The 14823-nt window shown below is 37.9% G+C and overlaps 1 protein-coding gene across 1 annotated transcript in view; it reads left to right on the forward strand.

Annotated features, from left to right (window-relative positions):
• The window catches only part of LOC124589362 (unconventional myosin-XV), a 931914-nt gene that overhangs the window by 629789 nt on the left and 287302 nt on the right, over window positions 1-14823 (forward strand). The window contains exon 33 of the mRNA XM_047131550.1: window positions 5679-5929. Within this exon, the coding sequence (XP_046987506.1) occupies window positions 5679-5929 (251 nt within the window). The remainder of the gene's footprint in view (window positions 1-5678; window positions 5930-14823) is intronic.

Here is a 14823-nt window from a genome sequence, read left to right on the forward strand (position 1 = left end):
CAACAAGTTCTGACCATATTTATTTGGTCAACCATAACCGTTTTTGATGGACAACTATTCTCTTTGCTAACTGACTAGTCCGAAGGATCCCATGGGTCAGCTTGCAAGATGGGAATTCAGGCTTCAGGTGTAGGATGTCACATAGTTATACAAAAATGGATGTAAACATAAGGAGACCAACTGCCTTTCAAGGTTTCCTTTGACGGAACAAAGCATTGTGGATGAAATCTCAGTCATCACTGCATCAAGTACCATTGCTGCTGAAGAAAGGAAATATCCAGCATTGCTGAAAATTGTAGAAGCCTTGAAGAAGGAAGAACAGACAAAATAACAATTCCAATTAATAAACAGAACATTTTGTAAGAGGAACTATGTATTGATGGGGCAGGAATAGTGGCTCATTGTCCTGCTCATCTACAGCCAGCTGTCGTGAAGCTTTTATATGATGATCCATCATTTGGTCACGTGGGATTTGTGAAGATTCTAGACAGAAATAGATGCAGCTATCACTCGCCAGGTCTCTACTGATGTGTCAGACACAATGTGAGCCACTGTAAGGAATGTCAATGACAGAAGCATGTGCTGCAGTTAATTTGGTCAGTTGGCACCAATTATGCCTGCAGCAGTGCCATTTCATCACATTAGAGTTGAACTCATGGGGAAGCTCCTGACATACATAAATTGATGGATAATAGTCTGTTTACAGTCTGTATGGAAGTGAAACGTGGACGGTAAATAGTTTGGACAAGAAGAGAATAGAAGCTTTTGAAATGTGGTGCTACAGAAGAATGCTGAAGATTAGATGGGTAGATCACATAACTATTGAGGAGGTATTGAATAGGATTGGGGAGAAGAGGAGTTTGTGGCACAACTTGACTAGAAGAAGGGATCGGTTGGTAAGACATGTTCTGAGGCATCAAGGGATCACCAATTTAGTATTGGAGGGCAGCGTGGAGGGTAAAAATCGTAGAGGGAGACCAAGAGATGAATACACTAAGCAGATTCAGAAGGATGTAGGTTGCAGTAGGTACTGGGAGATGAAGAAGCTTGCACAGGATAGAGTAGCATGGAGAGCTGCATCAAACCAGTCTCAGGACTGAAGACCACAACAACAACAGTCTGCACTGACTACCTCACCTGCTGTGCTGTCATCAAAGTGGTGCTGACTGACAAAGTTCAGGAAATTGCAAAGATCTGTGTAAAAGACATCATTTTGAAGTGCACAGTATGCTGTGTAATGATCTCTGATTGTGGAAAACTTTTCCGGTGGAGACTAGCTAGTATCAAAGATAATTTCACATTGCAACAGGATCCACAGGGTCATAACTGCCTACATTCACGGATGAAAGGCATTACAGAATGCTTTAATAAGATGTTGGCAGGTATGCTCTCAATGTACATTGATGTCGAACAGATAAATTGAGGTACAATACTTCCCCTCATGATAGTCACATACAACACGATATAGCAAGACATAACAGGCTTCATGCCATTCTGTTGGACCCCCAGTTGCGTGGCCAAAACAGCAATGGATACATTATTCCTGTTTCACCCAGACAGTAATCAGGATGAGTACATGGAACAGCTCATCATCAGGGCTGAAGAGGCAAGACAGCTGGCTCACATACAGACTCTGGATGCCCAGGAGAAGGACCAAGAGCAGTAAAATGGCAAGCACCAGACAGTGAGATACAGCTTGGGAGACTTGGTATGGACTTTCACTCCTGCGTGGGTAATGGAGCTATTGGGTAGTGGATGTTACATACAATGTCAAGTATTATTACCTTTCATCAGGAAGACAGAAGTGCAGAGATGTCATCCATGTCCTCCATGTGAAGCCCTACTAGAGTTCTGAGGTGCAGATCAATGATGGGGTCTTCTTGTCCAAGGAAAATGAAGACCCACTAGACTGTCGTGAAGATTCAGTGGGTGGGACTACTGTTGACGCACATAGTGAAGAGGATGTGGCAACACGACCAGAATGTGAGGTCCTGGTGCTGCCATACAGAACACTATTGAGAAGATTTAGATTCAGGGTGCTCCAGTGAGAACTACTGACACAGTGGAACACTCTTTCTCCAGGAGAGGGAAAATGCCATGTGCCATGCTTCGTGCATTGTAGCTTAGTGGTTAGTGTTGCTGGCTGGCAGGTTGTGTGTTGCCAGTTCAAACCAGATACCAGCAATTATTTGGTATATATCATTTCTGGAAGTTTCTCAAAATTTCTTATGTTTGTATGTTCTAGAAGATTTGATGGAGTTCTGTCTGTGTGTTGGTGTTCATAATAAATATGCTTTCAGTGCTAATTGCTGTATTTCATTGATAACCCTGCTTTTGGATTTGGATTTGATTATGGTTACAACATGACAATATTCACTGATTTAAATGTTTGCATTCCTTACAGGACTTTTCAATATCATAAAAATACAATATTTTATTTTAAAGTCGTTTCTCCTTTTAGTGTTTTGTTATTGCCATTGAGACATCTTCATCTGTGTATACTAGCTATAAGTGTTAAAGATAGTTGTACAAAGTAAACTGGGGATATGGAATTTACAGACTAAGTTTTTTAACCTAACAGAATAACAGAAGGTTTTGTTAAATGTTTAGTGTATGTAATTTGAACTGGGTGAGAGCACCAGATAAATTTGTCATGAATAATGCATTTGACCAATATGTTATATGACGTATCAAGAGAAAAACCAAGCAAACAGTTATTACATTGTGATTAGACTGAACTGTGTATAGTTATATGGAGCAGATGCAAGACAACAATTCTGTAAGTGCTTGTTGGTAAATGTTGTCCAAAGAAGCAAAGATACATGTAGCATTGTTGACTGGGATATACCAAGGGGCAGGTTCAGTCGCCTTATGAGGACGGGGATTTCTTCCTCTGCATACAATGCTTCTTTCCCACTCTGTGTGTAAGAGTTGTCTCTTTAAGAGTATCTGTTGAGTGTAGGTGACTGAGATGGACGTGTGAGTAGTTTGGCATTATGTTTGTGTGCTATGACATTGAGAAAAGGGAAAGAGTAAACCCAGTCCAGCACAAACCTGCTTCTCTGGAGTAGCACCAAGCTTGTCTCCATCTGACAGATCACCAAAAACAGTGACACATACCCTCAGTCAGTGAGTCAGTTTTAGGAATTTAATCCAGAGCATCAGTGTAAATTTTGTTTATCAGGAACCACCACCTGATCTCCCCTCTCCTGCTAAGAACTGGTGAAGAAAAGCTTCTTGCACCATCAGGATTCAAATAGGGTACCCTTGAATCAATTGCCACTGCACATGCTTGCATTAGTAACAGTGACTGCAGAGGTGAGTGTGTTAATGACACCATTCATATTCTGTAGATTATGGGCAGGTTGTCTGTATACTGCAAGTTTGTATTCTGTTATTTTCATTGTGGTTGGCTTTGGAGGCCAGGATGTCAAAAGGAATTGTTTATTGATCTCCTCAGGTTATTAGAAAAATTTCTGATCTTGTGGCATGGATAGTTGTACCGTTGGAAATCTTCTGTCCATTGAAGAAGACATTACCTATGAAGGTGTGCAAATGGACTACAATAATACGACTACTGTGCACATGACATCGTCTGTAATGACTGCAAGTACTAGTGTACCCCACTAGCGCAACCCTCGTAGCACAATACTGCCACCACTGGCCTGTATCCATCCTGCAGTAGTGTAGTGCATTTATTGAGCAGTTGTTTCCTGGAAGATTCTGTATTATCCATTGACATGGTCGAATGGGAAGCACTTTGCATCTGACTAACAACTTATTTCCATTTATTGATTTAACAATATTAGTGAAGGAAAGTTGCTACTCACCATATAGCGGAGATACTAAGTCACAAATTGGCACAACAAAAAGACTCTCACAATTATAACTTTCAGTCATTAAGGCCTTCGTCAACAATAGATACATATAGACACACCTCACAAACTCACACACACGACTGCAGTCTCAGGCAACTGAAACCACACTGTGAGCAGCAGCACCAATACATGATGGGAGTGGCGACTGAGTGGTGTTAAGGAGGAGGTTGGGGTGGGGATAGGGAGGGATAGTATGGTGGCAGACAGCAAAGTGCTGCAGGTTAGACGGAGGGGAGGGGAGAGGTGAGGAGGGGGGAGGAAGTGGCAGAAAAGGAGAGACATAAAAAGACTGGGTTTGGTGGTGGAATGAGAGTTGTGTAGTGCTGGAATGGGAACAGGAAAGGGGCTGGATGGACGAGGACAATAACTAACGAAGGTTCAGGCCAGGAGGATTATGGGAACATAGGATGTATTGCAGAGAAAGTTCCCACCTGCGCAATTCAGAAAAGCTGGTGTTGGTGGGAAGGATGGATTTTCCATTTATTCATTTTTATCAGAAACTGTCATTGGATCAGCAGTAGCCAAGAACTACCTCAGTTTTTTCAAGACATAGATGCCTCCCATGGAGTTCAGTTAACAACAGCTGTGTTGAATAGTGTGCTCTAAATACATATGCCATTCCCAGGTCAGTATTCATATACTTACTTAGCTGCAAATGAGAATTCTATTGATGTTTGCATTGGGCTATTTCCCTTATAGTCCTAATCTCATAGCAGCAGTTTACATCTATTTTTTCATCTAGTATAGATGTTCAGCATGTAGTCACAATGTGACTGCAGAAAATTGACAGATTTCTTATTGGGGATGGGGGAGGCACTGATATCTTAATGTACTGATGGTACAGTTTATTGAATAATAGTGGTGACTTTGTTGCAAAGTAATGAATATCAATACCACACAACAGTGAGGCAATGTAACTGGCTGTAAACAAAGTTTGTTCTTGGGAGCTCATGTTTCTTTACTCCTGAATAACATTTGAATAGTTGTACAAGTCTTTCCTTAATATTCTCAGTGTGCCTATCTCACATTTCAAACTATACTACAAAAATTCACATGGCCCTTTTTTCCTCTCCCTATTGGTGTGTCAAGCGAAGCAGGGGATATTTTTAGTGGTTGTAACTGTTGTGCAGAAGTGGAATTTCTACATTGGAAATGTTGCTGAAATTATGGTAATAGCAATTTTGTCTCTGTTTATTTGGATTGTCCCTGTGCTTTTTGGTGATCAGTCAGCTTACTTTACATGTTATAATGCCTGTTGGCACAATTTTTGGGATCTTTAGCCAACAGTTGTTTAAATTTTTTGTGATGTTTTGTCAGCATGAGTAGCTAATATTGTAGACTACTCAACTTCCCACCCATCATCAGTAATAGAGAATGAATTTTGAATCTCAATAAGAACACCAGTTGATAATATATCAAGAAAGAGCCACAGAGAAGTGACAATGATTTAATATAATCTATCATGAGCTCATTATTATTTAATTTGTCATTATATGCTAATAGGCAGAAAAGCTTAGCTTTCATCATATACATATAGGTGAGTGCTCCTTTTTCTTCATATCTGCACATACACAGTGATGTACAGTGAAAGCACAATATGTGGCTTAAGTTGTTAGTCAGTCTTTAGATTAAGTATATGGGTGTAGTAACTGATTCGATAGCACTAGATATGTCTTACTTATCCCAATGAAATAGAATTTTTTTATAGAAATGAGAAAAGTAGACATGTTTTTAAGAATTAAAAGAGTTGTATGCTGCCAACTACAAGAGGAAAAAATGCATATGTGAATACTATCACAGGTCTGAGCCTGCCAACACCTTTTGGTGCTGCACCAACGGCGCCAGCAGCTGCACCCGGTGTGGACCCAGGCGTGGCTGCTGCTTATCAGCGTGCCTTCTTGCAGACAGCAATGGCACAAAACATGCAGATCCAGCAGCAGCTCTTAGCACAAAGTCAGGCATTGCAACAAATGCTCACACAGCCTGCTGCACAGTTGCAGATGCAACAGATGCAAGTGCAGATGCAACAGCAGCAGCAAATACAGCAACCTGTGAGTGCCTCACACTAAATATGCTCATATGTACAATATTTTAAATTTTGAGATTGATTCAAGTATTTCTTTCCCTTTTATTTTATTTAAAGCTCAAGTTATTGTTATAGCTTTCAGTAAGAGCTCACATGATACTAATAGACATAAAAGTGGAATTGTAAGAATTCTCTTACAAATGAAAGCACACAGAGATGTGAAAGTTATGTAGTTGCCTTTTAATATTTCAGGTGGCTAATGTAATATTTCACTTAAGATTATGTCTAATTTACTTTTTGTGTCTCTTTCCTCTTTAGAACCTAAACATAGAGGGTGCAGTGTTAACATATTACTCTTGGCATGAATAATTCAAAATTTTCTGAAATTGAAAAGTGTGTTATTATTCATATTTATCTAGAACAATTTTACTTTTTTGTCAGGAGTGTATCTTGCAGTCAGTTCAACAGCATATGCAGAAAAATTGTGAATTTTTCCATTGAGATCTACATAACTCTTACTGCAGTGCTCAACAACTGATTTTAATCAAAGCATTTCTGCTTAATTAAAAAAAAACTTCCAGTTGGATGGTCCTACATGTTTCCTTCACAGTAATGGTAGAGATCACAGTACCTGTCAGAATTGTGTGGCATTTGTATGGTCATCTAGTTCCATCATTTAGTAAAATTCGTGTCAAGTTACTGAACCTGACAAAGATTTGTCAGCAGTGATGTAGCTCATCGGGCTGCTGGAGAGGAAGCCACAAATCACCAGAAGTAAAGAGTGTGTGGACAAAAGTGTTGAATCATCAAGTTGCATCATCATTAACCAGTACTTGTATTAAAACTTTTATGTGTGCATGTAAGCTTGCATAATTACTTTATATTTTATTGTTCAAGCACTTACATTTCACTTTATTTTCTTTATCTTCACAAATCTTACTGAGCTCTTTCTTTTTCTCTCTCAGTAATTGTGTGTCATCTTTTATCTAATAAGAGACTTCGGACTTTTTCTTTTGGTAATTGGTGGATTCCTCTCACTAGACACCTACAAGGCTGTACATAACACAGCATGAAGTGTACTGATGCTAACTGCACCTTTGGTTGACTCATTTCACACTATGCAATATGTTCTCCGATCATGGTGACAGTGACAAGGATGAAGCTTTACCTTTGTGCTTGCAAAGTTATTGAATTAATTTCTGAGTATTTCATTTATTCCTCTTGTCATAAATAAAGTAACATAGTAATGAAACGATATACTGTGCTTGTTGTTGATGACTCCTTCACATTTCAACACAGCTGTAAAATATTGTGTTTGATACTTTATTGGTGCTTGACTGTAAGCCTTTTGTAGTACAGCTGTATTGAAACATAGATAGAGAGTAAAGTTCCATATGAAGAGCATCAGGCTAAAAGTGCTAATGTTTGGCACTCATCCTTGTCATTAAAACTTGTACAGTGTTCAGTTTGTTGTGATACATTGACAATTTTTTTGTGTGGAGTAACTTTTGCTCAGGTTGGTTTCCTTCATGCTTCATGCAACTGATATGCAAAAACTTAGTTTTGGAGATAAATGGTAAGCTATATGGATTACATATGTCTTTCCAAATGGACCTGGGGTAGTTATAATTAATATTGTAAACTAGTTGCTTATTATATGTGAGTTCATGACTCATTACCTGTGTAACTCACAAGAATGTACATATTGTTGGTATTTTTAATATTAAATCTTCATTGGCCAGAATTCATCAGATTGATTTGTCAAACAAAGTCAGTAATAATAGCTTGATATTGCTCAAACATCAGGTCTCAGTATGAAAAGACAGTCTAGTTGGTTTATATTTATTGTAAAATTTGATAATTCACATTTGCCTCATGGACAGGGAACATATTATTTCTATATGATATTACATTTTACTCTTGCTTCTTTTTCTTCTCTGCCTAGTTATGCTAGTTTTTATTTCTGTTATTTGCAGTGTGTGATATTTTTTCATGCTGTGTTTAAAGTTAGGCTAAAGGGACGCGTGTGCCCGACAATAAGAGCAGCGCTATATCATGTTATGATAAAGAAATGAGATGAAACTATTTGTGTACTTAAAAGAAAGCAGAAACAGATTACTAACTACAGTATAACTCTGCTTTTATGTTCTCGAAATAAAATGTTTTCCTGCTGTTTACAACATTTTTTAGAAGTTTCTTCAAATCATTTGTGTTCAGTATGGAATCCCCTACCCACTTTTGTATTAATTTTCTGCCATTTAAATTTCATGAATGTTAACAGAAAGAAACAAAAAGAAAGTGCAATTGAAGCATTACAATGCTGAAAAGGTGTTGGCTTTCAAGTAGAGTTTACAAACATTACGCAAGAAATTTTCTTGAGCTTTGGTCTCTGTAGCTAAGAGTAGGAGACTTTAAAAGTTGGGGCAATTCATATCTCTTAAACGGTTTGTCTCCAAACATTGCCAGCCTAACAATAACTATACTGTATGTAGTGCTGTCCGTAGTTGTATTAAAGGCCCTACTCATGAACCAATTTATCGGTCGACAGACCAATAGACCATATTTGAGTAGGCTTGTTGACTGACCAGTTTCTCTAGTTGGGTGGTCAGTTGGGTATATCAACTCGCCAGTCGCTGCCCCCCCCCCCCCCCCCCCCCTCCCTTCCACCCAGCCACCACTTATCCCAACAATTTGTGTCATTTACACTGCTGTTGTGCCAACCATTCAACAAAAGTCTGTCTTCTGTCACTGTGTGCAGGAATAAACTGTTCAAATATGGCTTATGAAACTTAAAAAGATTGCAGGTGTTTGTGAGACATGTCATTCAGACAGTGTAGAAATAAGAGATCCAAGAAATGAAGCACTTGTTTCATTTTTTAACGAATCCATAATGGTTTCATGTGGCACACTGAGAAGTGAATGATAGGTTTTATTCCCAGTACTTATAGGAAATGAAATGGAAAATGTATTTAGTTTGTATTTTGGTTTTTAGATTTCATTTCCAATACATATCACAAGTGTAACTTAAAAACTGAAATAAAGACCAGCTAGTGGACTTTCATTCATAAAATATATTTAGAGAAAATAAGATGACAGAAAAGATTTCGAAATGCAACAGTGACAATAACAAACGTAATTGTTGGGTTTAAATTAATGATATGAATATAATAGAGGGAAACACAGCACTTTCGTTTGGTAAGTCACATCTTCTTTGTTTTTAGATATATTTTTCCCACGTGGAATGTTTCCCTCTATTATATTCATATCATTAATTTGAACCCAACAATTATGTTTGTTATTGTCACTGTTGCATTTCGAAATCTTTTCTGTCATCTTATTTTCTCTTTCTGTTTTTGCAAGTAGTTTCACTTTGTATAAAATATATTTATTTCATTATTAAAAGTGATGGCCATGCCAACTGCTATGTAACAATTTTTTACATTTCTAACAGTTGCTAAGTGCTTTTTCTCTTATGTAACTGTTGGTGTATTTATTACTTTTGGATTAATCTGAACACTGCACTTCCTACTGTGGATAATAGATAAGGAAGTTTCACAGTACCTGGTATGTTGGGGGTGATGATGTGGGTGTCAGACTGAGACAACCACTCAAGCCATTCCTCTTCTTGGGCACAAAACTGCCGTAAAGGTGGTATAGCAGCTGGAGCAGGTGGTGCTTCTTCTGTCGGGCACGCCGCATTGGCCAGTAGTTGCTGCACCGTGTTGAGTAACAAGGATATTTGTTGAGTCTGAAACTGAAACATCTGCATTAGCTGTGTTACATCTAACACTTGTGGCTGCGGCACCTGAGCAGGGGGCAGGACAGGTGGAGCAGGCATTTTGGAAGACACAAATGCAAAAAAAATTTATATGGCACGCAATGGAAATAATGACAAAATCAAATAAATTCTCTGCAACACCCACCTGAAAACACTGATTAGCAAAAACTACAAGAAACTGGTAAAGCAAAGCGAACGCTCCTGCAAAGTAAAGACAAGAGAGAATTAAGGTGCCGGCACAATATACACAAAAAAGTCAGTAACTGTCAGGCACGGGGATTGTTTCTAACACCGTGTTGCCAGTTTTTGGGTCTTGCCCACACATCGCTAATAGGATGCCTAAGGGATGCAGCGTTTTCAGAATGCTGTACAACAATTCAAACAAATAACATTAGTAGTTTTATTTCTATAAAGCAATTGACAATACTTAGCTTTGGAGATACATCAGTGTCACTAGTAGCATGCCAACAGTAATAGTCCTCGCTATAGGAAAGGCCAGACAAGTACCTGATAAGGATCACAACTAGTGGTTCTTGTAGCATGCTTTGCAAATATGTTCCACCAACGTCAGTACACTGAGGCAATCTGAGACCCGAGGCAGGCAGGAGCGGCACTTATATTCACTTCTTTCAGATGTCGTTCCTGGTGTGGCACAGTCCAATTCCGTGCACCATTGGCCGATGTTTTTCCTCACCGCCTTCTCTGGTCTTCCATTCGTCTTCATTCCAGTGCGTGTGGTTATGCCAGAACTATTACATGATGCACACTACTGTCATTTGTGGCCATTTTTTTTTTTACCTTTTACCTTTTACTTTGAAATGTGGTTCTCCGACTTAAAGGGGCGTCTTTCATGCTACACACATGAATAAATGCACAAAGTTTACATGAACACCATTTGTTTTATTTATTTTGCTTTGCCATGATGTATTTCCAAAGGCACCTGTAAATAATATCGCATGTTTCATGAATAATTTTTCACAATAATTGTAAAAATTTACCTGAACTGAATGAAAGGTCTTGAGAGCTTCTCTTCACAGCTTACAGCTCCTCTCATCACAATAATGGTATTCTTTCTCATTGAATGTGGGTTGACAAGCTTTGGCAGTCATAAAAGGCATTTCTCATTCATTCTTAAACAACTGTTCAATTCTAGTTCCTTCAGTAAGTAAGCCATTTTTTCCCACAAGTGTCTCTCTCCTGTTCAGATCTTGTCATTTCTAAAATAGTCAAGGTTTGGCGCTTGATTTTATGTCCTAAGAACCCATTCTTTCTCCAACTTCAAATTGATGTCACCATTTGTAAACAACAAATGAAAAACATATTTTTGTTTTGAAAAAACAAATGGGCCATTAATGAGCTTTTCCAAAGTATATATTTACTTTTTATTTTTAGTCAAACCAAGAAAAAGCTACACTTTTAGTGTATTACATATCAAATTAAAACTCAAATCAAGACCTTTAGAAAAACATCAGTTTCGCCTTCTATCATCGATAGTTTTGAAGTTGAAGACATTTCTGCTTCATGACAATATCATAGAAATGATCAGTTTTCATTTCTTGAAATTTGAAAAACCAATAATTGTTTGTGCATAAACAAGTATGAAATTCTGTACTTTTCATTTACTCAGTGGGTCCATATAGCAAATGAAGCACACACAAGAGAGTTCAGACGTCTAAAAAATGAGATTGGCGGAAAGTGCAAAATGGCTAGGGAGGAATGGCTAGACGACAAATGCAAGTATGGAGAAATGTGAGAAACTAGGAGAAAGATATATACCCACTATAGGAAGACCAAGGAGATCTTTTGGAGGAAAGAGCAGGAGTTGTGCAAATATCAAGAGCTTTAATGGCAGGTCCTTTCTGAGCAAAGAAGGGAAAGGTAAAAGATTGTATTAATTTATGGAGGGCCTCTACAAGGTTTAATAAAGTTTAAGCCAATATTATAGGAAGTGAAGAAGAAGTAGATGAAGTTGAGATGATACCGTGAGAAGAATCTGACAGAGTGCAGAAAGATCTAAGTCAAAACAAGGCTCCTGGAGTAGACGATATTCCTTCAAAATTATTGAAACTATTCCTTGGGATGTGTAAGATATATGAGACAGGTGAAACACCCTTGGACTTTAAGAACAACGTAATAATACCGACACCAAAGGAAGCAGGTGCTGACATGTGTGAATACTACCGAACTAACAGTTTTATAAGTAATGATTGTAAAATTCTGACACAAGTTATTTACAGAAGAATGGAAAAACTGGTAGAAGCAGGCCTTGGAAAAGATCAGTTTGGGTTCCGCAGAAATGTAGAACCATACAAGGTTGTACTGACCCTATAACTTATCTTAAAAGATAGGTTGAAGAAAGGCAAACCAACATGTGTAGCATTTATAGACTTAGAGAAAACTTTTGACATTGTTGACTGGAACACATGCTTTGAAGTTCCAAAGGTAGCAAGGATAAAATACAGGGGGCGAAATTTTATGTACAGCTTGTACAGAAACCAGATTGCAGTTCTAAGAACCAAAGAACATGAAAGAAAAGAATAATTGAGAAGAGAGTGTGACAGTGTTGTAGTGTATGGCCTATGTTATTCAGTCTGTACATTGTGTAAGTGTTAAAGAAAAACAAAAAAAATTTTGGTGAAGGAATTAAATTAAAGTTCAGATAAAAGAAGTAAAAACTTTGAGGTTTGCCAGTGACATTGTTGGAGATAGGTAGGGTTTGAAAGAGTAGTTGAAAGCAATGGATGCTGTCGGGGGGGGGGGGGGGGGGGGGGGAGAGAGATGAGCATAAAAAGTAATAAAACAAGTGTAATGGAATGTAATCAAAATAATTAGGCAATGTGGAAGGAATTTGTTAAAACTGAATATAAATTTAAATGTCAGGAAGTTTTTCTGAAGGTCTGGAGTGTAGCGTTGTACAGCAGTTAAACATGGGCAATAAGGTCAATAAGTAGTTCAGACAATGAGAACAGAAGACTTTGAAATCTGGTGGTATAGAAGAATGCTGAAGATTAAATGGATAGATGACATGTAATTAATAAGGGGGTGAAACTGTGTGCCAGACTGTGACTCAAAGTTGGGACCTTTGCCTTTCACAGGCAAGTGCACTGCCAACTGAGATACTCAAGCACAACACATGACATGTCCTCACAGCTTTGCTTATACCAGTACATTGACTCCTCATCAAGAGATGAGGCACTGGCAGAAGTAAAGCTGGGAGGACAGGTCATGAGTGTGCTTGGGTGGCTCATTTGTTAGAGCACTTGCCTGCAAAAGACAGAGATCCCAATTTTGAGTCTCAGTCCAGCAGACAGTTTTAAACTGCCAGGAAGTTTATATCAGTGCACACTCCATTGCAGAGTGGAGATTTCATTCTGATAATGAGGAGACACTGAACCGAATTGGAGAGAAAAGAAATATAGGGCACAACTAGACTAAAAGGAGGGGACCAGTTGATATGACACTTGCTGAGGCATCAAGGAATTGTTGATTTGGTATTGGAGTTCAGAGAGTTAGCTAAAAAGTGCAGATGGAAAGCAAGTTGTGACTGTAGTTAGCAGTTATAAATGGATATTGGTTGTAGTAATAATTCAGACATGAAGAGGCTTGCATAGGTTAGATCAGCATGGAGAACATCATCAAACCAGTCTTCAGACTGAAGACTACAAGAACATCAACAACATTGTGATTCCATACAAGAAATAAAAATAATACGTATCCAACACTATGAGGTCCAAACCATTTTATTTGATATATACTGATCCATTAATAATTTTGCTGCACAGAATCATAGTAGCTCTATCATTTCAAGGAAGATACTCTCCTCAATAAAATGTTATCATTTTTGTTGTACATAACAATCTGGATTCAGCATTTAAATACATCAGCTAATCACATTTAAAGATAAACTTCGTAATTTCTTGTTCACACTAGCCTGTGTGCAGTTTTTATTCTTGCAGAGAATGATATTCCTTCATAGTGAGGTACATGAAGTAAGACCTCTATTTAAAAGCTGTAGAAGTCATTCACTCAATATGTGAAACACGCGCAATGACTGCAAACACTGAAAAGATGTAAGAACGTATGTGGGAGGGTAAATCCCACTCAGATCAGAATCACTTCCCTTCTAAATGTTGTTATATCTGTGGAAGAGCTACTGGAATTGCCTTTATATATAAGTACATTTGTTGTATTATTTTCAATTTAGCTATACTTTTCCTATCAACTGAAAAATTTTCTTTGTAGTGTTCAACACTATTCCACTTCTCGTAGATTATTTGTGCCATGTGATAAGGATGTCTTGTTTCCCTAAGTAATCTGGCCTTGCAAAATGAAATACACAGATTGGATGTTATCTTCTTTCATAATATTCTCACCACATATATATGAAAAAGAACTACATCTTGTTGATACATGTACATGTTCTTCTTTTATCTTTTTGCTGAGTGTCTGTAGCTCAGATGAACCAGCTCCTTTTTTGGCACCACTGTATTGTTCTTTCGAAACATCCACAATACTACTTCTGTGTTCGAAGCTTCTGCATTTCTTTGAGCTACTCTTATTATATGCAATGGGATTATGCCATTGTTTCTCATTTTATTGAAACATTACAGCACTGGGAATGCAGATTGATGTGACCACACTAAGCAGCAGCAAATTAATGAGTTTCTTTGTAGCAACCACATTTTTCTGTTTATTCTCACTGCTACCTTCACACACTCTGTTGCATGAAATAGAATCATGGCACATAGAAACAATGCATGTAATGACAGCGAAACAGAGCAATTATATTTTGCCACAGTTCTCTTCATTAATTGGCACCAGGGGTAGCAGAGGAATATGACAACAGTTTGCAGAACAGAAGGTATAGCCAAGCATTAATTGTTGCTGTGCTAGTTATTCTGCATCCACTTTGTTATTGTGACCTATGTTTTTTTATACATTATTTAATTCTTACAAGAAGACATATTGTTAGTAACAGTTTATGAATAACACAACATGAACTTCAGCTTTGTTAAACCATTATACATAGCCTTTTATATACTGTAAAAATACAGCATATATACTACTAAAGTTTCTGTGTGTTTTAGATTGGGGGACAGAATGTCAGTTCTGTATAAACTGTTGCTGTAACTGTTAGAATT

This window comes from Schistocerca americana, chromosome 2 (genome assembly GCF_021461395.2).
Source record: "Schistocerca americana isolate TAMUIC-IGC-003095 chromosome 2, iqSchAmer2.1, whole genome shotgun sequence".
NCBI lineage: Eukaryota > Metazoa > Arthropoda > Insecta > Orthoptera > Acrididae > Schistocerca > Schistocerca americana.